At 35.0% G+C, this 25,474-nt stretch overlaps 3 protein-coding genes across 8 annotated transcripts; 2 read left to right on the top strand and 1 right to left on the bottom strand.

Moving 5' to 3' along the window:
• The first annotated feature begins 770 nt into the window (after positions 1–770).
• Sam-S (S-adenosylmethionine Synthetase) lies at positions 771–8,734 on the top strand. Of its 4 annotated transcripts, XM_026817169.1 has the most exons (11): positions 772–1,038; positions 1,478–1,734; positions 1,818–2,040; positions 3,028–3,105; positions 3,347–3,469; positions 4,758–4,870; positions 5,964–6,107; positions 6,357–6,575; positions 6,644–6,826; positions 6,909–7,042; positions 7,158–8,734. In XM_026817169.1, exons 3-11 carry the CDS (start codon positions 1,926–1,928, stop codon positions 7,261–7,263), a joined length of 1,215 nt encoding a protein of 404 aa, XP_026672970.1. In that variant the 5' UTR covers positions 772–1,038; positions 1,478–1,734; positions 1,818–1,925; the 3' UTR covers positions 7,264–8,734. The 4 variants fall into 4 exon arrangements, with proteins under 4 accessions (XP_017887350.1, XP_026672970.1, XP_017887349.1 ...); XM_018031861.2 differs by lacking the exon at positions 4,758–4,870 and adding an exon at positions 4,032–4,144 and having other exon boundaries at positions 771–1,038; positions 1,478–2,040; XM_018031860.2 differs by having other exon boundaries at positions 772–1,008; positions 1,478–2,040.
• A 1,910-nt stretch (positions 8,735–10,644) lies between these two features.
• Positions 10,645–13,329, bottom strand: LOC108629288 (zinc finger protein 543). The gene is made up of 5 exons (XM_018031876.2): positions 13,162–13,329; positions 12,025–12,349; positions 11,663–11,935; positions 11,402–11,584; positions 10,645–11,326 (listed from the first exon to the last, which is right to left on the bottom strand). Exons 1-5 carry the CDS (start codon positions 13,327–13,329, stop codon positions 10,956–10,958), a joined length of 1,320 nt encoding a protein of 439 aa, XP_017887365.1. The 3' UTR covers positions 10,645–10,955.
• A 1,710-nt stretch (positions 13,330–15,039) lies between these two features.
• Positions 15,040–24,814, top strand: LOC108629281 (vegetative cell wall protein gp1). Of its 3 annotated transcripts, none has more exons than XM_018031863.2 (7): positions 15,040–15,157; positions 18,459–18,611; positions 19,789–19,889; positions 21,976–22,055; positions 22,893–23,180; positions 23,674–23,781; positions 23,878–24,814. In XM_018031863.2, the coding sequence occupies exons 2-7, from the start codon at positions 18,487–18,489 to the stop codon at positions 24,154–24,156; spliced, it is 981 nt and encodes a 326-aa protein (XP_017887352.1). In that variant the 5' UTR covers positions 15,040–15,157; positions 18,459–18,486; the 3' UTR covers positions 24,157–24,814. The 3 variants fall into 3 exon arrangements, with proteins under 3 accessions (XP_017887352.1, XP_017887351.1, XP_017887354.1); XM_018031862.2 differs by having other exon boundaries at positions 23,671–23,781; XM_018031865.2 differs by lacking the exons at positions 15,040–15,157; positions 18,459–18,611 and adding an exon at positions 19,130–19,303 and having other exon boundaries at positions 23,671–23,781.
• The last annotated feature ends 660 nt before the right edge of the window (positions 24,815–25,474 follow it).

The raw sequence follows: 25,474 nt of genomic DNA, 5'->3' as shown, positions 1-25,474 counted from the left end.
AGAGCTTCGTTTCAAATTACAGACTGTCCATTTAAATAACTATGATTGTGTAAACTAAAGAGTAGCTTTTTTGTAATACAACGGCTTATATTGCTTATTGGCAATTCGCGTGCAGCTCATATTCAGCTGTGTCAGTGACGTATCACATTCTGAGATTACGTTTTCTTGGCGAAAAATAATGCACGAGCGCGTGTTGTTTCTTTCGTCGAAAACTGTTGTATAAAATACAACTACAAGTGATACTTTCTAAAACACTACTCACTGTTTTATATAAAGTATTAAGTACTGTACACGCAACATTCATGTACAAAAATCAAGATACATTGATCAAGTTTTATTTATTTATTCATCGATGTAACATAAATATGAATTGATTTGTTTGTATTGCAAGTGTTTCTTATATTTATTATTATCGATCATCAACAATTTATCCCATAAACGGTTGGTAAAAATGCTCAATTTTTTTTACTAACATTTCTATTCATCTTTAGTCAATCATCATCATTATCAGTTATTATTCTTAATTACACAAAGCTCTGATGTCGCCAAAAGGTACGACAGTAGAATTTCTAATGAATAATGTCAACTTCATTTATTATTTTATCCTGCAGTTCTTTTGATTTTCTATGAGAGCTTATCAATTAGTGCACACATGTTTTCCCTGTAATATCGATTCATTCTCATATGAATGCCTACTTTTGCTTCAACCCCACGCAAACGTTGCCTAATCGTGGAGGGAGATTCCGCGATATATAAAAGTGTGACTGATACTGGAAATCTGCTCAGTACGAATTCAGTTTTACAAGAGAAACGCGCTAAACATATTTACCACTGTTCGATAATAACTCGTCGAATCAGCCAAAGCGCAAAGTTCAATACACAATTATCCGGTTATAGTTTGAAAGATTTCCATACAAACGGATCGGATCTTACATACGTACTATACATAGTAATTTTCCGGACAATTAAGTGATCAGTGATGAGTTTCCAGCTGGATTAAAATAAAGGGTTCGTATAGAAGATCATAGACTAATGAAAGTGAGTTATCAATGAAAATTGTGTATAATTGCAAAAATCATCTCGTTCATAGATACAATAAATTTCAGCGTATTTATACAATAAGGAGTAAAATGTAATCTATAGAAATTTTCTGAGAACTAGTACCTAATTCATTTAGTACAACAGGAGAAATCATTATGAATAATAACTGTCGAATGTAAATTAACATACATATTACGTGTCTGATATTACAAAAAATTTATTAGGTACCTCGTTTTCCTCTTAAAAATAAAAATTCAAGCTGTTTTACGAAGAAAGGAGAATAATTTTACATTTCACATTTCTTTATATATCTTCCGGGTACATATATTAATTATAATGCTCAATGAACGTAATTTTCGTGATGAATTAAATTGTCAAAGCGTTATATTGAGATGCGACAATTGATTGTAACAGATACGTTTATTTCTTTAAACAGATATCGAACACGTGGACGGAACTTCTGTTACGGGAGTAAAAACAAAGATAGACGCGAATCTAATCGAATTTCGCGCCGAGTATAATTTCCCGGGTGGTCGAGCGGCACGTGATACGAGATTAGCCGAACGAGAAGTCGAAGGTACCGAGGTTATAAATAACGGTCACCAGAGAGCGGGGAGTCTCTTTTACTTTCCACACTGTACCGTAGTGCATTTGTTCCGCGCTCGTCTGACTATTACGTTCCGTGCTGTGCTGGTGAGCTGGTCCGCCGTGCGAAACCCAAAGCCAGGGTGTCGGACTCCAGACTTGTACATCCTTTTGCTTTCATTAATTATTAGTGACGTCAGACGAACAATACTCGAGCTGAGTCGCAACACGTGGCCAAAGCATTTGAACGCAGGAACGAGATACCAAAACCCGTAGCGACGACCGCGAGAAGAAAGAAAATGCCGGAGACCGCTCATCACATGAACGGATACGCTAACGGGCACACGCCGCCTGAATTACAACAGGGCACCAGTTTTCTCTTCACTTCGGAGTCCGTTGGTGAAGGACATCCAGGTAGGCATTCTAAAAAGCATGCGTTCGCCTCATGTCTTTCTTGTATTTTGACCAATCTACGGATACGAGTTCGTTCCTAGGTTTCCATGTCGCTGAGTCGCGTGTGTCGCCATGAAACTCGATCAACGGACCACACATACATACGTACCGTGTGCGCACGCCGCGATTCTATATACATACACTTCCTTCGCGCTTTCTTACTTTCCTTAAAAAGCTCCGAAATGCGGGGATGATGTTACATTGGGACTCATTTGTATACAGATTATGTCTTCGGTCGGCCTCCGAAATACCAAAGATTGGATCTATTTAGACACGAGGTCGGAACCACGTTTCCTCGAAGTGGTATCGGAGCAGAAACCGAGTACCTCCGGCGTCGCCATGTGCTCCTCAATATCGGAATTTATGATTCCTAATGTCTCACATTTCTCGACTTTTCTCGCACACGTGTCTCAAATTATATTTCAGTTCATTACATATCGTATCTTCTTTCGCTTTGAATTTGTTCAAATTCATTTATGAAATACTCAGTGCGTAATTCACATGGATCGTTGTAGTTGTAGGATCGTTTCATAAGTTTCTGGTTAACAATGAATTTAGTCTATTTTCCAGTCACAAATCATTCTTCTCGAAACTGTTATTGCCTTTCTAAATACTTCGTACAACGTAGAATTATCCTCTATTTAAAATCGAAGCTTTTGTTCAATAAAATGATTACGTATTTCGTTTATGTTATTTTAAAATTATACTTAAGATACCAGTCTTGCTTGAACAAATTTTTATACAAACCAGCTAAGTTCAAATGAAATGGTATATATTTAATTTTCCGATTATGCAATTGTCTTTAGGAACGTATATTTATCATAAAATTACGTCCTTAATCTGTACGTATATCCACGTACCTAAATAATTTTGAAAAATATAGCCAATTTTTGAAAAATCTATATCTATGATAATATATTCAGCTTGTTCTTTTTTCTTTTTTTTTAGATAAAATGTGTGATCAAATAAGTGATGCTATTTTAGACGCACATTTAACACAAGATCCTGATGCAAAAGTAGCTTGTGGTAAGTCCATTCAAGATAATTTTTTATTTTTCTAATGATTGAATTACTCAGTGTTATAACCTCTATTTATAAGTTAGTCAGTTCAACCTTGAGTTAATTTTGAATCATAGATCTCTAAAGGGATCTAGTACCTGATACAATATTCACAGTTCAGACTATTTAAACTACGAATATAAAATACTATGAAGCAGTAATTTTAATTCATGATTTTTTACTGTACATTTTTCTCTCATTTATTCAGAGACCGTGACAAAGACAGGGATGATCCTTTTATGTGGGGAAATCACGTCAAAGGCTGTGGTAGATTATCAAAAAATTGTTCGGGATACTGTAAAACACATTGGATATGACGACTCATCAAAAGGTAAGAATATTTTTAATTCTTCTTTGTGTTTCCTCTTTTTAGTGATGTATGTTTGTTAAAACCTTGATATGTACCGCCAAGTTTTTGTTAAATTTATTTTATCTATACATTTAAAACATTTGAAATTTTTCCTTGCTAACAAATGTGATTTCCACCTTCTATTCCATCACATATAAGCATGCCCTGTGGCCGGATGACGACTTTATCTTATCCCTTGCAAAATTCGCCTCATTTGGTTCTCCAAAATCAGATTTTGCAAATACACGGTCGAATCATGGCACGAAAGCTTCCAGCACTAAATATGATCTACAAAAGACCCGTTGCAGTAACTTTCTCAATTAGGAATATATGTATATCTTTTGGTAAAAATATACGTTTCTGTGATAAAAAGATGTGCTTTACGCTACATACACGTTAGACATTTTAAATGTTGGAGAAAATTCCATGACTCGATCGATTGGGTGACCAATATTATCCTGCTAATTATCTTTCGGAAAAAATAAGTAAAAAAGAAAAGAAACAAGTACGAATATGTAACGTAAGCATATCATGATCGTGGCAGGATTCGATTGGCGTACGTTGAACCTTTTGGTGGCGATCGAACAACAATCTCCAAATATCGCTGATGGTGTTCATGTGGACAGGGAAGAGAAGGACGTGGGTGCAGGTGATCAGGTACATAACCCATTCTCAGCCCGTGCCGCAGAGCAGCCATATAATTCAATAACATTCTCTCTTTTTGCTTTACCCACTTCCCTTCTTATTCTTATAATATATTTTGTGGAACTTTTATAACAGATACTTTCTCCTCATGTTATGTGTGGGCGTGTGAATCTGTGTATGCAAATAAATATTTATTATGTTTTATATTTTAAGAATTCACTTTATCTGGAAATATTTTACATGTATACAGATAATTTCTAGTTGTACAACAAAATTTCTTAAGCTAGGGAAACTCATCACTAAATAATCATGATCATAATTTTCACATATAATGCATAATTATCACAACACAACATATTGACCCATATAATAACACATTAGTATATATCTTCTACGATTTCTAATCAAGCTTTCACATTACATGTTGTATTAAAGGAAAACATTTTATACGATATTGCTATGTATTATTTTTAATTCTTTTCCCGAAAGCAATAACATGTGATTGTCATATTACTTGAAGAAAGATAATGAACAGGTATATAACGCTGAGGTATCAGTGTAATAAAAGTGTTATAGCGTATATAACGGTGGATATCTTTTTATCTCATTCATCTAATTTCTACAGGTTTTGACTACAAGCTCTGCAGTGTTCTCTTGGCGCTTGATGCCCAATCACCAAATATTGCCGCAGGAGTTCATGAAAATCGTAGCGATGAAGAAGTTGGAGCAGGAGATCAGGTCAATTAGCATTCTGATCGTTCGTTTGAACTTTCTGTTCCTCTTCTCGTTTCATCTGTAGCTAGCACAATTAGCCCTCAGCTTTCTAAATAATATGTATATATTTAATTGCTATCACTATTTCTAATCATTTAAAACCTGTAGTAAATTCTATGTTCTTGCACTCTCGTTGCTACGAGAACTTCTGTTTAATCGTAATAATAGTGTGCTGTAATTTCTTTCTACTCTGTTATCTGCTAGCTTCTTTCATATGATGTACATGCACTGTGTTACGTGAAGTGCTAATTTTTTTTACGACTGCCTTGTATGGTGGAGGTCAAAAGCCAGTAGGATTTCCCTAACATAATCTTCAGTTTCTACTCATATTTTTTTATGATCTTCGTTATTTCTGTTTTTTTTTTTCTGTATACCCATTGAAGCTTACTTCATATTTTATTCTTACTTTTTTCTCGTATCTGGTTGATATATTTTGTTTCTTCTACTGTTCATGCACAGATTATCCTTATCGTGTTGACTGTATTAAAATGCACAATCACTTATTAATCTTGACACTAATCATGGTTGTATGCAGTTATTCATGATTTGTTTGTAAAATTTCAAGTTTATATACACATTTACAATTTTGTTTATCATTAAAATTTCACAAACAACATTTCATAACAGATAATTGACTTTTAACTACTGACTAATTTTACCATTCGTACTTGATTACTTAAAACTTGAGGTATTATCTTTATGAATTCATGTCATCATGTCGGAGTGTATGTTACAAACATAATAAACATTGTTTACAAATTCTTAAACCTAGTTTTTGCCCCAATGTTACAGTTGGCTACTAAATCTGCTCTGTGTGACACCCTTTTGTAAATTACTAAACAATTTTCCTAATAATCACAGTTACTGTCAATTTCAAATACGAATTAATTAATTAACACATAGTATTATATTGTATGCATTTTATGTCCTGTATTAACGCTTGATCTTTTGCGTTAGAAATACTGTGTAATATTGTGAAATTACTTGAAGAGTCAACAAATCTACTTTTTATTTTAAATTTACATCCCATAAAGTTTAACTGAAATCTTTCTATCAGGGTCTAATGTTCGGATACGCGACAGATGAAACAGACGAATGCATGCCACTGACCGTTGTGCTGGCACACAAATTAAACCAGAAGATTGCGGAGTTGAGGCGCAGTGGTGAACTATGGTGGGCAAGACCAGACTCAAAAACACAGGTATATAATTACGTTTTATACATAATTACAATGATACATTTCTTACAGCTCAATGAAAATTAAAAACACATGTATATTTGTATAAGATTATTCTATGATGTCACATAGTATTTGCTACTCTTGAGTGCCATGATGTAAACTAATTACTGAGAATAATCATATTGCAAATAATATTAATATATATATATAATTTATGTCTCGTAATATAATGTAAAACCATCACTGATACGATGAAAATGTTTAAAACAGGTCACTTGCGAATATCTTATGGATCACGGAGCCTGTGTACCTATGAGAGTTCATACAGTGGTCGTATCACTGCAACACAGCGAGAAAATTGGTTTAGACGAATTACGTAAGGCTGTTATGGAAAAAGTCATCAAGGAAGTGATTCCAGCAAGGTATCTGGATGAGAGAACGATCTTCCATGTCAATCCTTGTGGATTATTTATTATTGGCGGACCACAGGTAAAACACAAGTTTTCTTCTATGTTTATTTAACTTTTCCATAACTTAAATTACATGTATCTTTATAGAGTGATGCTGGTCTCACTGGCCGTAAAATAATAGTTGATACCTACGGTGGTTGGGGAGCTCACGGTGGTGGCGCATTTTCTGGTAAAGACTTCACAAAGGTCGACAGATCTGCTGCTTATGCCGCAAGATGGGTTGCTAAATCTTTGGTAAAAGCTGGACTTTGCAGACGCTGCCTCGTGCAGGTGAGCACTGTTGACTAATAAATATTATTTGCTTCCTGTAAATACATACATTCCAAGATTTAACGACATAATGAATTTGTAGGTGTCTTATGCCATTGGAGTAGCAGAACCTCTTTCAATCACAGTTTTTGACTACGGTACTTCTAAGCGACCCCAAAATGAACTGTTAGATATAGTTAACAAAAATTTCGACTTACGGCCGGGAAAAATCGTTAAGTAAGTATAATACCTATACTATGTATAATTATATGTAATTATAATTTATCAAAAACTAATGATAAGTATGATCGAGAATTAAAAATTAGATTATATATAATTATTTTTGTTTCAGGGAGTTAAATCTTCGTAATCCTATTTATCAACAAACTAGTACGTATGGACACTTTGGACGAGATGGGTTCACCTGGGAACAGCCAAAAACTCTGACTCTCGATTGATGAGAGCGTAGATTTTAAATCATGTTGGCGTTTATTAATATAAAACGTCTACCAAATTGCTCTCGATAACCATGTGTCTCGTAAACGTTTTCCGAGATTTTCCGGTCTCCGCGTTACTTCACCAAGTCCATCGATTCCTTTTGCCAATTTAGTACTAGCAAAAAGAATAACACGCTAGACTTTTCCACTTTATGAGATATTTGATGTTACGTGATATAGTACAAATTTTGTAGAACCAACGCGCAGATGACTGCAGTCATTTTTCCTTTGCTCTTTGAAAGCTAAATTGAAATTGGTCGATCGTTAGGTACATTGAAACTATCTTGAGACGAAGGAAGAGTAAGTCAGGCCTGTGGTAACACTACTCTTCCGAGGCTTGTGAGCAGTGCGTATTTAAAATACAAACTGATGAAAGATCATTAAAATATGTAGAAAGAAGAACGTTCCGCATTTAAAAAAAAAAGAATTGTAAATTGGCAACATCGGGCCAGCAGATATGTGAGACGAAACTATTCTCTCAGATTTTTAGCGGTATTAGTACTTTGTTTAAACGTACGTGAAAGTTCAACCAACTCATAACCAATGTAATATTCACTAGATTATACTAAACCCCACCCAATAATTTCAACCAATGTTTATGGTGCTTTCATGTACGTTTCTCATCGTTAGAATTATTAATTGTTCGAGTGCAAATATAAACTCATCGTGACTATGTACATTAATTTTAGCAAAGTGGGAAAGCGAATCAATTTGAAGTGACCAATAAAAAACGACATTACTCTTCATATTGTTTAAAACCTTAACGATTCGATAGGTACGATATTGACAACGGGTTAATACTATCGCATTTATTTAAATTTATATATTAATTAAGATGTTAAAAATCTCATTGTCCTTTAATTTAAATAACGGCAATACTATTAACTCCACTACATTTGTATACATACACGATCATTTTCCCTCTTTGCTTTGTTTAAATAGATAATTGAAATAGCCATTGTCGATCTTGCAGTGTATAGCGCAGAATGCTCGAACATTAGATCTTATTTTTCGGAGATCTAATGCAGATCGTGTGGCGGAGCTCGAAAGTCGATACGATTTTTTCAGTTTATAGCGTGAAATTTGTGAAGTGATCGTATTTTAAACATCCACAGGAGAAATTGTAAATTATGTTTAGTAAATTCCTTCCGTTGAACGGTGTAACGATTTTATCGTGTAAATGATATTGGCAGTGTAAAAGTGCACAAAATCGTCAAATGCAAGTCGTAATAAAAAAGATTTTTTAATAAAATTTTAAACCGCTATTCATTTCGTTCCGAACAGTATAATACTTAATAACTCCTTGCAATTCCTCGTAATCACGTATTATACATATGCAGTTTAACGAATCTTCTAAATTGATAGAGCTCTGTCGCACAGATAATTGCGACTAGTTGTAATAAAAGATTAATAAATCATTTTTATATACATTCTCATAACGATTTGTTTTCCTTCGATAGTTTAAATTCGTTGTATTGTGTAATATAATTTACAAGAAAAATGATTCTTACATTAAAAGTTGCAAATCGCCGTTTAAAATTACAGTCAATGAAATTAAGCTACAATAGTATATCGTATAATAGTTATATTCAAAATTTACAAGAACTTACAAATATAGTGATCTAGACAAAATACATTATTTATTTTTAACACATGTAGATATATGGTGCTATTTAAGAACTGTAAAAATATTACGTAGATCGATCCTCATTAACATACAATATATCAGTCACTGCCCAAAAAGCAGAAAAATTCCGACAAAACTTTTAATATAACGAATAAAATAGTAGATTATTGTAAAAGCTTGTGCCCCTAATTTTATTAATCTGTTCAAAGTTTATTCCTTTTCAAAGGGGATATTAATGTAACTTTATAGTAATATTCCGGAAATTTTAATGGGAATAATATTATAATATTAGTAATATATTATATATAACAATAATTAATTTATTAATATAGATAACGCTGAATAGTATTCCTATAAATACACTTTGAAATATAAGACGAATAAAAAAAGGAGATTCTTTTATTAAAATGTTTTTCTCCTTCTTAAGATTCCTTTCGAATGCATATTTTTTAATTCAATGGTATAATACTTAGATGTATCATATACGGATATAGATTTCATATTGGTAATACAATTGTGTACGTATATATACAGAAAGGAAAGAAAATAAGAAATTATGTATACAACATACAATCGTAAACTAAGGATTTGGAGAAATTCAAATATTAATGACGTATATACATACGTATATAGGTTTAGCGTCGATTATTTTCCCCTCAAAAGTTGGGATAGATCTGCTTTTTTTTTTACAACAGCGGTCCGTTGACTAACTCCGCATTGACAGGGTCATACAGTCACTTCGCTTTTATATTTCCGTTGAGGATCGGTACCATTCTTAACTGGAAACTCGAAGGTATCAAATGTAGAAGAATATGGGGCGAACAGTTCGCAGGTGTTCGGCATTTACTGCGCAGGAACTGTGAGATATATTCAAAATTTAAAGAACATCATTCATGTCACTAAGCATGCCTATCGTATAATATTCCATACAATTTTTATTCTTTTTCTCAAGTTTTCTGTTCAATTGGGAATGGTATATAAAAGGAATGTAAAAACGATATCTAACATGCTTACTTATATATTCTTATAATCGATGTTATATACATAGAAGTACAGAATTGTATACAGTACTTATAAATGTCATGAAAGTGAGTATAAGGAACGACTCTTTTTTATAAAAAAAAGTTAACTATCCTATCGCTAATCTAGAAAACATGTTGTCACACGATAAAATGTTATTTAATAACGCACAGTAAGAAAAACGTACTAAATTAGAGATACACACATAAGTATCATTGCATGTTTTCTAAAATAAATAGTGTGACAACATTTGTATGTATTTCAGAAAGTTAAAAATGATACGAGACGGTACTATTACTAACATCTGCTCTTATCTAAATAGAGTCTTCTATTGCGACGCTTTTGAAAAATCTATTTACCTTTATTTTCCTAAATAAAGTTATAATAAAAATATATCTGTACAACACAATATTCAGTTTTCAAATGATCACGCTACTAATATGAAAAAATTGATATTATCATATTATTCACAATATATCTTTTTACATGGACACGCGCAATGTTTATATAATATAGACGATTAATTGATTCAAAAACTCATTTCGCTTCCATAAGTTGATTAATTTTGAATTATTATTGGTCCGTTTATATTGCTGTGTGAGAAAATTATTTTTCATTAATTACGTTCGCTTTGATTCTCGATCTTTTACTTTAACAGAAGTTTCAAATGTTGTTGAAACGTAAATACGGAAGAAATTATCTAGTTAATATGTAAAATGTGCGAAAGAAAGTCCAAAAAGGAACATTCTATAATAGAAGACTCCTTCATGTACTGAAACTAAAAACAAAATATATGTATAATAACATAAATATATATCCGTATACTTGGAATTATTGAACTTATTGTTAGTACATAATATTAGTTATAGCATATGTATAAATTATACTGAGATAAAAGTTGTGGCGATCGTAATTAAACAAAAAATTGTAATTCTGCAAAAGAAATGTTATGTGGTGTTGATGCCGATGGACATTGCAGACAAGATTGCACTGATAATGTATCAGTTTAATTTGTCAATATCTTTTTAGGTGCATGAATACGACTGTGCCTCAACAGCGAACTTTTGTCAGTGAAAGTTTTCTCACATTCCACACACTTGTACGTTCTACCAGTGTGTGTAACTAAATGTCTACTGAGTCCGGAAGCATGACAAAATGCTTTGGGACAAAGTTGACAATGATGTAATTGGATATCATTAGGATCCAACTTTTGATGTCTTCTCATGTGCACCTTTAACGCTTCTCTTTGTGTAAAGCTCTTCTCACAATGTTGACATTGGAATGGTTTCTGGCCAGAATGAGTCATGAGATGTCGCAATAATATTTCCTTTTGCGCAAAAGCACGATGACAAATGTTACAGCCGAATGGTTTCTCGCCTGTAATATTATTCCGAAGTCAAAGACAAAATATTCATTCCTGTTTATTATTTAGAACAAGAAAAGAATAATTACCGGTATGAGTACGTTCGTGTCTTATCAAAGCCGATCTTGTAGGGAACCACTTTTCACAAGCCTGGCACGTGAAACCTCTCTGTGTAGAATGAACAGACTGATGACTTTTCAACATTATTCTTCGAGTAAATGCCTTTGGACATTTGTCACATTGAAATACTTTCAATTCTTCACTGGTTTCAACTATAAAAAGCACCATCATAAGTTGAAAAATCGGATACATTATATCACATTGATTTTACTTATCTGAAATTTATTTACCCATTGTATCACCAATTGGTTGTAATTTCAGGGATTCTCCTTGACCCGAGCTGTTGCTCGTAACTTCCATCATATAAACATTTTTATGATCTGCACCCGCGATCGCTCTTTGTACTTCCTCTGCTTCATCTTCAGATTCCTGTTCTTGCTTAATACGCGTTGTACGTATTGTGCAACGCGCCTTTGCGGCACGTTCCTCAGCAGGTCCTAGTGTAATATTTTCTGGATCTTCTGACATAGTTTCTTCCATCTCCAAGTTCTCAGAATTCATCCCTATTTTTAATAGAATGGACAATCGAAGTAATTAGAAGTCCATGTAAATTAAACTTTAGAAGTGATTGTTTGTAAAATTTATAACATACCTAAAATATAGCCACCAACAAGTTCCTCTTCTGTTACTTCAATTGGATCTCCATCTGCTTGTCCACTTTCACCCTTGGTGGATACCAAATCAGCTAACAATTGTTTAACTTGTTTAGACTTTCCACTGTTGCTAGTATCTTTTAATTCATCTCTGTTACTGTCTTGACTTTCTCCATCTTCACCAGTTAACTGGTGTATTAATTTCATATGCTTGCGAAGTTTAGTATCAGCAGCTTCACACTTTTTCTTAAACTGGTAAGATTTTTCTAATTGATATTTGCAAGGATGACAAATCATGTTTGGAAGGCCGTCGTCTTCATAGACCTATAATATAATAAAGTACTATTATATTCCTGTATATAAAGTCAGAAAGCAAAATATAACATTCATATTTCTAATATATTGTCTCTCAGAATTTGGCAACACATAAGTAAGAAACTAAAAAATATTTTGAACATATAAAGGGTAATCTTTGGATCATCTGATTTTACAAATACCAGAGAATTTTACAACGAAATATTCAATATATGAAGATTTTTCAAACTTTTCTAAAAATGGTACTTAGTAAATGATAATTGTGATCATGCTAGGAAGGAGCATTGGATGATTCAGCTTTTAAATTCATTGCATTTGTATGACACAAGGAGTAATAGGTAGGAAGTTCATTGAAGAGGTACAAGAAGCGATAACATCGAAGCATTGATCATGATTGTAGATTTCTATAAATTCACAGGGTAAACGAAGTGTATTGCATTGATACGACTTCGCTAGATTCCTGTAATGAAAGAGGGGGTGTCAACACGACATGAACGCAAGGTCGATAACTCGGTAAGGCCGGTAGTTGCTTTGCGCAGTATGTCGTGCGTTGCACGAGCTACAGTTAACGTTTCCTGTACGCATGCATGTGTGCAAGTGACGCTATAAAGCCAACGCGGACTCGCCGAGTAGAAACGGCAGAAGGAAAGAGAGGTGTAGACGCCGAGAAAGGGACAGAGATAAAGGGAATCTCACGCAGTGAGATAAACTAGATTCCTATTTTTCGATAAACATTCAATATACGTAGGAAACAACGTGCATTCAGCCATTCTCTAACTTAGATCTGTCCTGTACCCGCACGGCCGAGCCATCTAACTCACCTCCAGGTTAACGCAAGCCATTATTCGTATAGATAAGGGGATAGTTTCATCGTCGGCATAAATCGGCACCATCTCCTCCTCCTTTGCCAAGCACAGTCGGCACAGTTCGTTCACATGAATTATTACGTTACTTGGGCTATCACCCTTCTTCCTACTGTACGTTTTCATTTTGACGTTGTCCACGGACTTCCACGCGTTCGTCGAGTATATATTGATGCCTCCGATGTCGAGGTGAAACGGAATTTTCCCTGGAAATACTCGGAGAAAGAGACTCGGTCACACACAACGGAATCTATAATGGCGGCAACGGCGACGGTTGGCGGACCTGCGGCGCTGAGGTTCACTAAAAATGGAGGACACAATTACAAGCTGTAGCTTTCCCGCGCGCGAAGGAGGAAGACGGAGCTTGAAAAAGAAGCAGATGCATTTAGGAAACTACGTCACTCGAAAAGTCGGTAAAGCCGGTCACTATTATTGATTTTCCAATCTTCCCAGCGGCGGGAAGCGGCTTTGCGTCTATTGTCCATGCGGGGCATTCGAATCTTGTAACGTAACACGTGTATACCCGCGGTTCTGCATAACATTATTTCACGTTGCTTTTCGTCAACCAAACCACTGATAATTATTGTAAGCAGTTGTTGGTAACGATAATAAAGATAATAATGTGTACGTCACGTACCTGTGTGCCTTTATCGTTTTGCAAGCTGCACTGACAACGGTATACAAATTTTGTTCCAACAGTCGTCATTGTGAAGTACCTATCGATTTCTTCTGAAACACGTGTAACAAGGTACATTTGGCTTTTCATTTCTCGTTATTATTATTTTAAAGTAATATTGAATGTTTGTAATAATTTTATCGTTTCTCAATATTGAATATGGTACAATCTATGTAATTTTAATTTTAACGACGTGCAATGAAATTTCGTTTATTTAATTCTGTTAATAGAATAATTTAGTATTATATGGACAGCCTCAGCAGAGATTTGTACGATTTATAAATTATTAAAGGCTCAGTTAAGTCAGTTAATGTCATGCGTGTATAATTAAGATGACAGAACATTAATTTGTTTAATAGTTACCAAAGTGCTATACGTAATTGTAGAATTAGAAAATTCTTATAATAATTATAATTCGCTCGATTACACGATCGAATTTAATATTAAGTGCCATATTCGGAGTATCGTTTTTTGTAAAATATGTACGTCTATTTTTAATAGTGTCAACAACGTTAAGAAATGAATAAGTCAGTAAAAGTAATCATCTTCAGTGTCTTTGAAACCGTACGGAAAATTATGTGTGAACAGAAGTTATTCGTTATTGTGTATTGATCAATTTCTTATATATTTATAAATATAATATAAAAGAATAAATACAACATAAATATCATGAAAGCTTTGTAATAGGCTGAAAAGTGTGTTTTCTACCATAGTTTGTGAACCATGATATTTCCTAAAAATACCAAGGAGGAAGTGTGTGGAGGTCTAAAAATATACTTCCGTTTTCCGTCTGGTATAAAGTGAGAGATTTCTATTGTACAAATGCATATACCAATTTGTTACAATATAATTTTGTACTTATAACTAGTTTTTACGTTTCTATTCTACTGATGATGAAAAACTAATTTGGTAAGCAATACGATTTCAAATTAACTAATCTACACGTGGCCCGGACACGTGTCATTTCGAAAGAAGATGATTTTGCTATCGCGTCGACTTGTGACGACAAGAAAATCCGTTGGAGGGTGGTCAACAATTTAGAAAAACCGAATTTCAGGAAACGCAAAACAGTTTTCTACGTTTGCCAGAAGCTTCGGACGTAGAGGGTGGGGGTCGAAAATAACTATTGAATAAATGAGAAGAGGAACGGAGAACGATGCATTGGTTCCTTCGCTAGAGAGGGGGTGGTTCTTACTAGTTCTCTCGCGCTTTCGCTTTTCCGAGTCCAGTGTGTTTCACCACTCGAGAAACCCGCGTGCCTTGCGTTCTAACGCGAAGGTAGGTGTCCGCCGTTGTGATTGTCATGCTTTGGATTTTCGGTGCCGCAAATCCAAAAATACCGCCGAGTTGTCTGACTCTTTGATAAAACATTTACCGAAGAAAAGTGTAAGAAAAAAGTAATCGATATTTTTCGATGCACTGTATTCGATGTATATTTAGTTGAACATTACGCACGTGACACGAAAGCCTGTGACAATTTAGTACACGTTTGCGTAACTTTAAAAGTATGACAATTGAATAAATTCTTATTCATGTTTATTGTAGTTCATTACCGATCACATTTTTCTGGATTCTATTAAATTCCTATGACTTTCAGTGACAGACGTATAATGTTACAATTTCCTTAAAGGGAATGAAAACATTAATAGTCCGATTATTGAGTTTTTATTATTTGGAACCCAAGACTACGAATACTTACAGTTGATTGACTTAATTAAAACAAGCAGCGTTTCCGTAATAGAAAAAAAATAGTATTCACATTACGGCTTTTGACTTATCTCTTTCAATCTGCTAATAATCAATCTTGTATATTTTCCGAATGAGAATCGAATCGAGACTTCCGTTTACTTTAGTCGAAGGAATCGTTTGTTATCGTACAATTTGAGAGATATTCAAATATTTGTTGAAGCTTAGTAAGATAAAAGATGTGTTCTGTCTGTTTCCGTAACTTATTTATCCCTCTCGAGAAATGTTCCTCCTTTTCATTATATATCGAGTACAAGAGAATTTCATTGTATTTTATTCCCTTGGAAATAATTAATGTATGCTTTTATATTCAATATATAAATCGGGGGGATATAAAGGAACCCGTTTTTTTTTATTTGCGATCAATAATCGGCAACTCAGCTGCATTAACAATTAACTCTTGAAACAGTCGTTGGTAATAGTCGTTTGAAGTTTAAGCGATTAACGAGCACAGCATTAACGATGAGTTATCCACATTAGATTATTGATTCACAACACATATGAACATGGAGCTTTATGCTTCACGTACTAATCCACGCGATACCTACTGTTACTACTGTTTACTTGAATACAGAGACAGTTAACTTCTTGCTGTAGCGCTCTTACTTAACTATACCTTCGTTTGGAAATGAAGTCTGACGTTTAACTTCATTGTTTCATACAATACCGTTCAACATTTAAAAAAACCAGACACAATACAAAACACGACTAAACGTTTTTAGCAGACGAGTCATAGTAATAAACGTTAAAATAGATTTTCTGGTACATGCAAGTTAAACGTTAAACAAAAGTTATGTTCCAATCAGTTCGAAAGTTTTCTGTTAAGTTGCCAGAATACACGCGATATTTACAGATGACATAGACGCAGGTGTGTGTGTGTGTTATATATTCACACTCATGATGAATTAGAAAAACAAGAAAACGTTTTCATAATGATTTCGGATTTAAATAGCTATTAAGCTACTATAATAGATAAATTTACGGGATAGAAGAAATCGGTAAAAATCAATTTCAAATGTATTCATCAATTGTGTGAGTCACCATGGCTAAAAAAGTACTGATACTCGGGAAGAATGCGCGAATCGATATTTTTTACTGGATCGGCAACGCATGATTGGATTTCCAACAGCAACCTGCAACTTTAGCATCATCTAAATACCAGCGAACGAACTTGGAATAGGTATCAGTGATGTAAAGGAGGAAGCACGATGTAGTAATCGTATATACGCTGAAAAATAGCTCTTGTCATAGATCTCCGAGGCTAATTATTATTTCTCGGTCGAATCTTTCGAAAAGTTTGGCCGACATTCCGGTATAATACGTGCGTAACGTTACTCAAATCCCTGATCTCGCTGTATGTAACAGTATGTAATCTAATACGACCCAGAAGTGAACCACCATTGAGTGGTTCGGGTCACGAGGTGCAACGGAGGGGAAGGAGATGTGGAGATTTTGCGGACGATGTAGATATATTCGGAGGAATTTCGTAGCAAAAATAACTGCGGTAGACTACTGGTCGCTCCTCGGCGGAGACGCGTTAGAGGGAATCCGAAACTTTCATAAGATAAACGCGCACTTTGCCCACGTATATCTTCGTTTTTCAATTCTTCGCTGTTTTCGTCCGAGTTTCCGGCCATTAGCAGCGACGTAACCGAGTTCCAGACGTACGATTCCACCAATAGGGCGCAACACTCTGTTCTATCGATACATATTTAAATGATTCTTTGAGATTATATTTTATTTGATTAATAATAATTGAAAATCATATAACGTCTTTACAACTCATCGGTTCCAAATAGTTTATTTAATTTCATTTAGTACTCCGTTTTTATTAAATGTACAAACTGTTTATTCTTTTCAAATAGAATATGAACAAAAGTATTTACTGTAACTATTTTTAAATCTAGTGTTAATTTATTGCTACGCAGATTGCTGATACATCTTTTTTTACCCGTGAGTGTATGTCAGTGAACTCAGGCCAGCGAACAGTATACATGTACATACGTAACATAACGAGCGAGACGGCCGCTCTCACTTACATTTCGCGCTTTTGACCAGCCCCTCATTTTTCGATACGCCCACGCAAGCTTCTTGGCACGAATTTTCGAATAACAATCGCCACCAGCTTGAATATCAAATATCTAAACACACTCAACGAGCGATCTCGAAACATCGTGCCGTTGATTCGTGACCCAATTCGCGCGATGTTGTTTGTACTCCGTTACAATATGCGATCGGTTCGATGATGAATCATCATTGGCTAATGGTATTTATGTTAGGAGATCGCGCGTTCGATATTCCCTGCCTCTAATTATTGCGTGCCAATCGGTGGTAACTGCGGCCGGAGTAATCCGTAATTAATTTCTGGCAAAATCGCGACAATAACGGTGGCATAACACACGAATACGGGCTCGCTTTTACAAAATTAGTAGTCACAAGACGTTCGATTAGCAGAATGATTTACCAGCGACTTTATGTCAGTGTGCCAAATGGTAATTATACTACATAATGCCGTATTTGTCCGGATTAATTGGATTCGTTTCGAACAATAACACGACTCGTAGGCTTGCCACATCGTTTCAGGAATGATTTGAAAAGAATCAAAAAATTTTTGTACATCTACATTGACATCAATGACACTTCTCATTTATAGTAAAATGTATTAAGTAAATGCAAATGAAACAAGTTTCCAAAAACGATTGGATCTCCCTCAAATCTTGCGATCTGCAAGTTATACAGGGTGTACCAGATCAATGATTAATACGAAAAGTAAAATAATGATCACAAATACTTAGTATGCAGGTGTATTCTATTTACTATTGTTGTGTTTTAGTGATAGAAGTTCAGACGAAAGCATAAATATGTCTGCACCGAGGGCAGTCCTTGTGAACAAACAATTCAACTCTCCTATCAACTTGTATTCACCCCAAGCGATACAAGAAACTCTGGATAGGCAAACTCAAGTTTTGTCCAATGGCGCAGTTGGGTAAATTCATTTCTATTGTTATTCTGAATTATTTTTTATTTATAAAACTTTAGCAAGTATCGATGTACGTATAATATTTAAAAATCCGATGGTTTACAACATTTTTAATAAGCTTGTTTATAGTAATAGTAGTTATAATAGTAGTTAGTATAATAGTTATAGTAGTAATAATAAGCTGTAATCTTGTTCAGTCTGTAACTCTTTTCAAACCATCGATTCAATTGCAAACTAATAGTTTTGCCGCGTATAAGAAAACCCGGAAGTGGTTTCAAGGTGGATCGTAATGAATTGATTGGCACGACGCGACGGCGCGGTGCATCGTGGCGACGACCACCTTGCATCAATCAAAGCACGCTGCACCTGGTCCACGTGTGTCGTTCGACGGGTTCGCGTCGATCTTCCATCAACGTATGGATGTTGCCCGGTTACAGGTTGATGAATCAGCCTCCCCGTCGTCATTGGCGAGCCGACCGTTATTTTCAGAGGGCCGAATCACACGAGTTAGAAATAAACCCCACTCAGAGACTAGCCGTTGCGCAAAGTCCGCGAGCACTCCCGTACTTGACTTAGTTTCGCGTTTGGTGGCCTCGGGGTGCATGGTTCACCGCCGGTTTTCTCGTACCGTACGTCAAACAACTTCCCTTCTGTATCGCGCATCCTTTTCTCGTAATCACGATGCTCGCCCAACACAGGTGATAACTCGTTACCAAAACTTTGTACCGATTAATCTTCTTCGAATCGAAGGCTTAACACAAAAAGTTTCAATGAGAGAGTGTGAATAAATTCAATAAACAATTGGATCATTGGAACATCCAATTGCTTCTTTAACTGTTCTGTTATTTTTTCGAAAGAATTTTTAGCATTAAAGAAAGTTTATTATACAAAAAAAGTAATATTTGAGAAAAAAGAATGCATAGAGATGTAGGAATTAAATTCACAAGTTATTTACTGGATCTCTAAAATTTCCCAGTGTTCAACTAATTTAGGACGTACAGTAATTACGTAGCATATGATTATATTTTTCGATTTAAGAATTCTTTAAAGCTGGTATAATACATAATATTTAAGAATTGTTTATTACTACGTAACATCGTGTAAAACAAGCAGCGAAGAACTTGCATGAAAACAGAACGATTGACAACATAAGTAATGAGTAGAAATATTGATGCATTTTCAGAATTGATTTCAATCAACTCGCGAAACCGGCGAATTTACAAAACAGTGCGGTTCTACGTATGCTCGAAGAGGAGGAAGCGAGGCAGCGGAGTGGACAACCAAGTGAGTAAACAAGAATTTAACAATTACAACAGTGCAGTTGTCATTTCTTGTTACTAGACGAACTTTTTTCCTACTTGAACGGAGGAGACTAACAAGAAGCGAGTCTTGTGCTGCAAGCTGTTAATCATGAACGATGAGGGAAACTAACTCATTTTCAAACATGCCGTTTTAACTTCTACATGGAGGTGAACGCTAACAGTATTATTCGCATGCGTTGAATTAAGCTATTTTTAACCTACTCACAATGTAGTCAGAGATTCGCTATTTTATTAATTTTGATTTATAGTCACGCTTCTCTATGGTTTCAATAAAAGAAGAAATCATGAATTTATTATAATATATTTATCTATCGAGAATTTTTGATAAAGTAAATACAAATTGATTTCTTTTACATATTATTTATATACATTCCCGTACTGCGTTTACTGTATTGTCTTTAGTACAAATAGACGTATCTGAACTATGAATAACTCAAGCGTTACATTATTTTGAAATAATATTCTACCTATGTAACATAAATTATTATGAATATAAAATTTATTAACGCGATGAACAGACTTTATTCATCTTGTCCCTTGTTTACAAGTATTCATAGGAACATGACGTGACCAAAATTAATAGAAAACGCTGTATCACATTTTCAACAGGCTTCACCCTCGCCCATATTCGCTAGAGCTCCTCACCTGTTTTATACCAATCCCCACTTATTGGCCAGTCACCAGAAAATCTCGAAAATCCGTAGCCAGGATCATGTACAATAATGAAAAGTACAGGTGACTTCGGAGTAACGTCAGTTGTTGGCGAGTGTCTGTTTTGGCAAAGTCGTTTCCTTTCTTTTCTATTACCTCCTCCTCCTTCTTCTTCTTCTTCTTCTTCTTCTTTGTCGCTGACTGATCTCTTGTAGGAAGACCTGTGAAACAACGGTATGTTCCACAGGAAATATTCCTCCACATTATTGGTTGCCAGTGAAAGTTTAATATATGTAGATTCGATATAGACATGATTTCGTATAAGTGATGCAATAATTCCCGTGATTTTATTGTGCCGTGAATTATTTGTGACCTACGTATAAAGCTGTTTTCTTCCTTCGCGAAACGATTTACGCATAGATGCAAATAATAATATTGTTAAAATTGTTTTCTCTGATAACGAACTGGAAATTATTAACAAAGGCTTGTGTTGTATATCTGTTATTGTGTTAAAATTGTACGTTAAAGATAATTCTTTGCATAAATTTGGTTCGTAATGTTACCTGAGATACTGAGGCTACTAATAAATCGGTATGCTTTAAACAGTCTATGTAAGCTGTAATACTTTATTGTTCGTTGCATATTTATATATTATATATTATTGTAATCTTTACAAAACTTACGTCAATCGAATCTTTATTTTTTAACATTATTCATATTTGTGCAATACGAAATACAGTGTTTTCTTTATTTCGTCTCAAATGGAGATCTTAAAATCTTTTCAAGTTTTTATAGTCTGACAGGCATGATTGCGCTGCTAAAATTAATTTCTATTCCAAAAAAATGTATTTATATTTCCGTGGTCCTCCGTTTATATTCAATATTCAAGGCTGTGATACTAAAGCGCCTAAGAATACTGCAAGGTCGTTCGAAATTGTGAAAATTCTGCAATAATCGCATAAATATAAACTTGGCCGGTGCCACGCTGCTGGTGTAGTAGCATGAATAATAATTCGCTTTATTGACGCAATAACCACTCTTTTCCACGCTTCTTTTTATCAAACATGTAGAACGAAATTTGAGCCGGTAATCCTAGCCAAGTGCGTCGGCATACATGTATGTATGTGTATCGTGATCAAAAGTAGACATTGGTGGAAGTTTATATTCAAATTATTATCGATGCCGTCATAACGAAATTTGTTACAAGTAAACTAAATTTATAAACTATTTTATTTATAATGCACATATCCAATTTGTATCTTCGTCGACTACTACGAATAGTCGGCTTGTATAATGATTAATTTTATATCAGGCAGAAAAGTATTGCAGAATTTGATGACGATCGAAACCATGGAGGAATCGTTTGAAAGATTAATAATAATTATTTTTATTTGTAGCTCTCAAGCGTGTAGCTTGGCCTCCACCTCCAGAGGACGAAGACTACGATTTCGTTGAACAAGGACCTGTACAAGTGAAGGTAAACGTTTCGATTCATGGAATATTATCGTAGCGCTGTAAATACATGAACTTGATTTTGTTCAGTGGAAATTAAGTACGGTTGTCTGTGATAGAATAAATTAGCGATAGCGTATTGAGCAACAGATACAGAATTCTCTGTAGTTTCAATACATGGGAGTTTAATGACTTTCCGGTATACATAGTTATACGTTCGGCTGAGTTACATGTGATTTTTGTCTTATTTTGTCTCGTTGTTTGTGCATCTGGATGCATCCACTTTTTTTCCCCCTTTTATTTAATATGCAGTATTGAATAAAATATTTGTGCCTCTTTAATATTTATCAACTTTGATAAATAAATTATACGTTCTTCGAATATCGTTAGAAACCATGGTCATAAAAAATTATATAATTTAGAAAAATTATGTTGTGAAAATAATCTAATGTCCAGTACTGTAAGTATTTCGTTCTTATTGTGCTTGCTGTTAATCCATGATAGAACGATTATAATTCATTCGTGCACGTTGTTCCTATATACGTACGTTCGTGAACTGGTATTGAAATGGTGCATACGAAATATCAATTTTTAATGCATCGAATACATACGAGAGATTGAAATAGCTCCAGGCATTCAAATTTCTATATGCACCAGTTTGATACTACATGTATATAATGTTGCGTGTTTACTTGTCGACGCGGTTGACTACACAATTACGGTAACTGAGGCGGGTATTTGTGCCAAGATAATTTCCATACGAACACCTTCGATCAGAAAAATTCAGAAGGATAAGCGAATCCGGCGAACAGAATCCATCGTTCGATTTTGCCTACAAAAGCCTCTGTTTTCCCTTGAAAAGACCCGTGGAATCGGTGAGTTCGCCTCGTACCAGAGCAGTCCCTCGTCAGGTTCGTCGCCTCAGCCACCGTCGACGATCGCTCGCTCCTCTGCAGTACCGTCTTCACCCTCACCGGTTAGTCCTGGTGGAACGTTGCGACATCCATCACAATTGCATCAACCGGTGCCAAAGGGTTGGCGACCGGTGACACCCCCAGTATCTACTCCAGTTTCGCCTCAACTGATTCAGCCGGGCTGGTCTAATCAGCAGCAGCAACAGCAACAGCAACAACAGAGTCAACGTCCTCAGGTAAGTGATCGAAGCATAGGTGTCGACTAGTATTATTATAAATTAATACGATTTTTCATTATCAGAAGAAATTAATCAGATGTAGAACGAAAATTAAATTCTTCTTTGAGAACAAAGCTGTTTATATCAATCTTTGCATCTTCCTGCTCTTAATTGGCTCGTAACTGGATATTTTGCATATCTTTTCAACTTTAGTACTATATGCATTCAGGTAGTTGGATTATTTCGAAAGTCGACACCTATGTGTTATTCAAACATTTAACAGGTGGATCGCTCCGCAGAAATGGTGATCAATGACAAGGACCGTGTTTGCATTATAAGTTGTTTTATGTGTATTTCCCTTATGTTGTATTTTGGAACAGAGCGTGTAGTCAACGGCATATATGTTTGGAGATGTATCTCTCTTGAGTACGGAACATATGTATAGTGAAGAATTTTTTGTGACAAAGAACCATCCGTCTCATTAATTTAATTGTATTTTTAATTACAGCAGCACCCTCAAGATCACTATACGACACGATTGCAACGAAGCCAGTCTCCTGCTACGTTTGAAGCTCCACCGTCCACGATCACACTCCGCCCGGAACCTCCGATCTCACAGGTCCGCTTCATAACTAGAAAGGAGGAACATTAGAAAAAAATATCTAAAAATATTAATGTTTGTATATCGGTATACAATTGATTCACTGTGCTTCAGGTGCCAGCACCGATTTACCAAGCACAACCTGCTGCGACTAAGGCACCAGTAAGCGGAAACATGAGAGGAGACCTAAAATGGCCCCCGCCGTCGGTGAAAGCTCAAACGGAAGCCGAAAACAGAGCCAGGATGGAATTGGCGAGAGGCCCGGCTGTCAGACCCCGCAGAGTGCATAAGGACTACAGCGGATTTTTCGCCCAACACGCTTTGAACAGTACCTATCCAGGATATCGGGCTCCGCCGGGAACTCAATACTTCACCCCTTCTTACCAGCGTTAGCAAATTCTGCACCAAAATTCCTTCCTGTAATTTCGTCCTGAGCTCAACGTTTCCATTTCACAATCGAAATCCAAAAATAACAACAAAAATTTGTAATGGAAATCTCTTAGAACCGTCCTCGTTGGATTTCGGAATTTATACATCGAAACGATGAAAGAGGATCCGTACAAATACATAATGTTTAGCTATTGTATATATTTCGACTGTTCGAAAATTTATTTCCTTTCTTTCACCCGAGGACTCAGGACTGTGCATGCATAAAAGTATGCCTGTTTCTCTTTTCCAGTTCCTAGTCCAAATCGGTACTTTCACGAGATACGTCATACGGTTTCATTATAATTTTTGATAGACTTCCTATTCGGATTTCGAATTTCAACATAATTTGTACAGCGTGCTATGAATAATATAAATATCTCTCGTTTAGTTGACATTGGCCGGTATTCAGAGTCGTTGCTTATTCTTAAGATCACCGTAAGCATTTGCTTAAGTCCCTGTTTCTTGTACAAAACAGGGAGTGGCAAAGAGATAGGAAATGCTTAAGACAATCTTAAATATAAGAAACGACTCTGAATACCAGCCATTAACAGTTTGATAGATAAAACTACTTGAACTCGATTGAAATGTAAATTGATCTTAATTAAAATTCAAATTCAAATCAGTTAAAAGCCTGCTATCTTGCAATTTACCTTAGAAATTTACAAATCTTCCTGAAACCCGTCACTTTGATCGACACGAAGAAAAGTTCTTATATTTCGGCTTCCGCTGAAGGGACTTTAATACATCAATTAAAAGCTTGAAAAGTTGAACAATAGTATAACTTTAAAGACTTTTATCTTCTTTCATTTTTATTGAACGCGTACTTACTTACCTATGCTGTAGAAATTAACTCTTCTGTCTCTATCTTTCGGGTAGAAAAATTCGATTATCTCGTGGAAGGCTAAAAAATTACTTGAAATATGTATTTTGGCGAAGTATTATTACGTATTACGAAGAAGATCGAATAACGAATGACGAAAACCAATGATCGAATAAAGTGATTTATTTTAATGTATAAATCATTGTTATTAAGAAATTGATCGTGTATTCATAAAATAACACACGAGACTTTTTAATAATGTAATATATTGCTGTGTATAAATAAAAGATATTTACAAATTTAACTGATTTTAATTTCTGTTCTTTTGAAAAAATGTACATACACCTGTAACATAAAAGTATGAACAATCGCATAAAATTCATTCATTTATTGACATATATATATATATTACTATATACAACTTATAATATGCAACCCTATATAGAATATAAATCACATATT

This window comes from Ceratina calcarata, unplaced genomic scaffold (genome assembly GCF_001652005.2).
Source record: "Ceratina calcarata isolate Rehan_Ccalc_2016 unplaced genomic scaffold, ASM165200v1 scaffold557.2, whole genome shotgun sequence".
Classification (NCBI taxonomy): domain Eukaryota; kingdom Metazoa; phylum Arthropoda; class Insecta; order Hymenoptera; family Apidae; genus Ceratina; species Ceratina calcarata.
The sequence above is the reverse complement of the archived record's forward strand: the minus strand, read 5'-3'. Positions and strand labels throughout refer to the sequence as shown.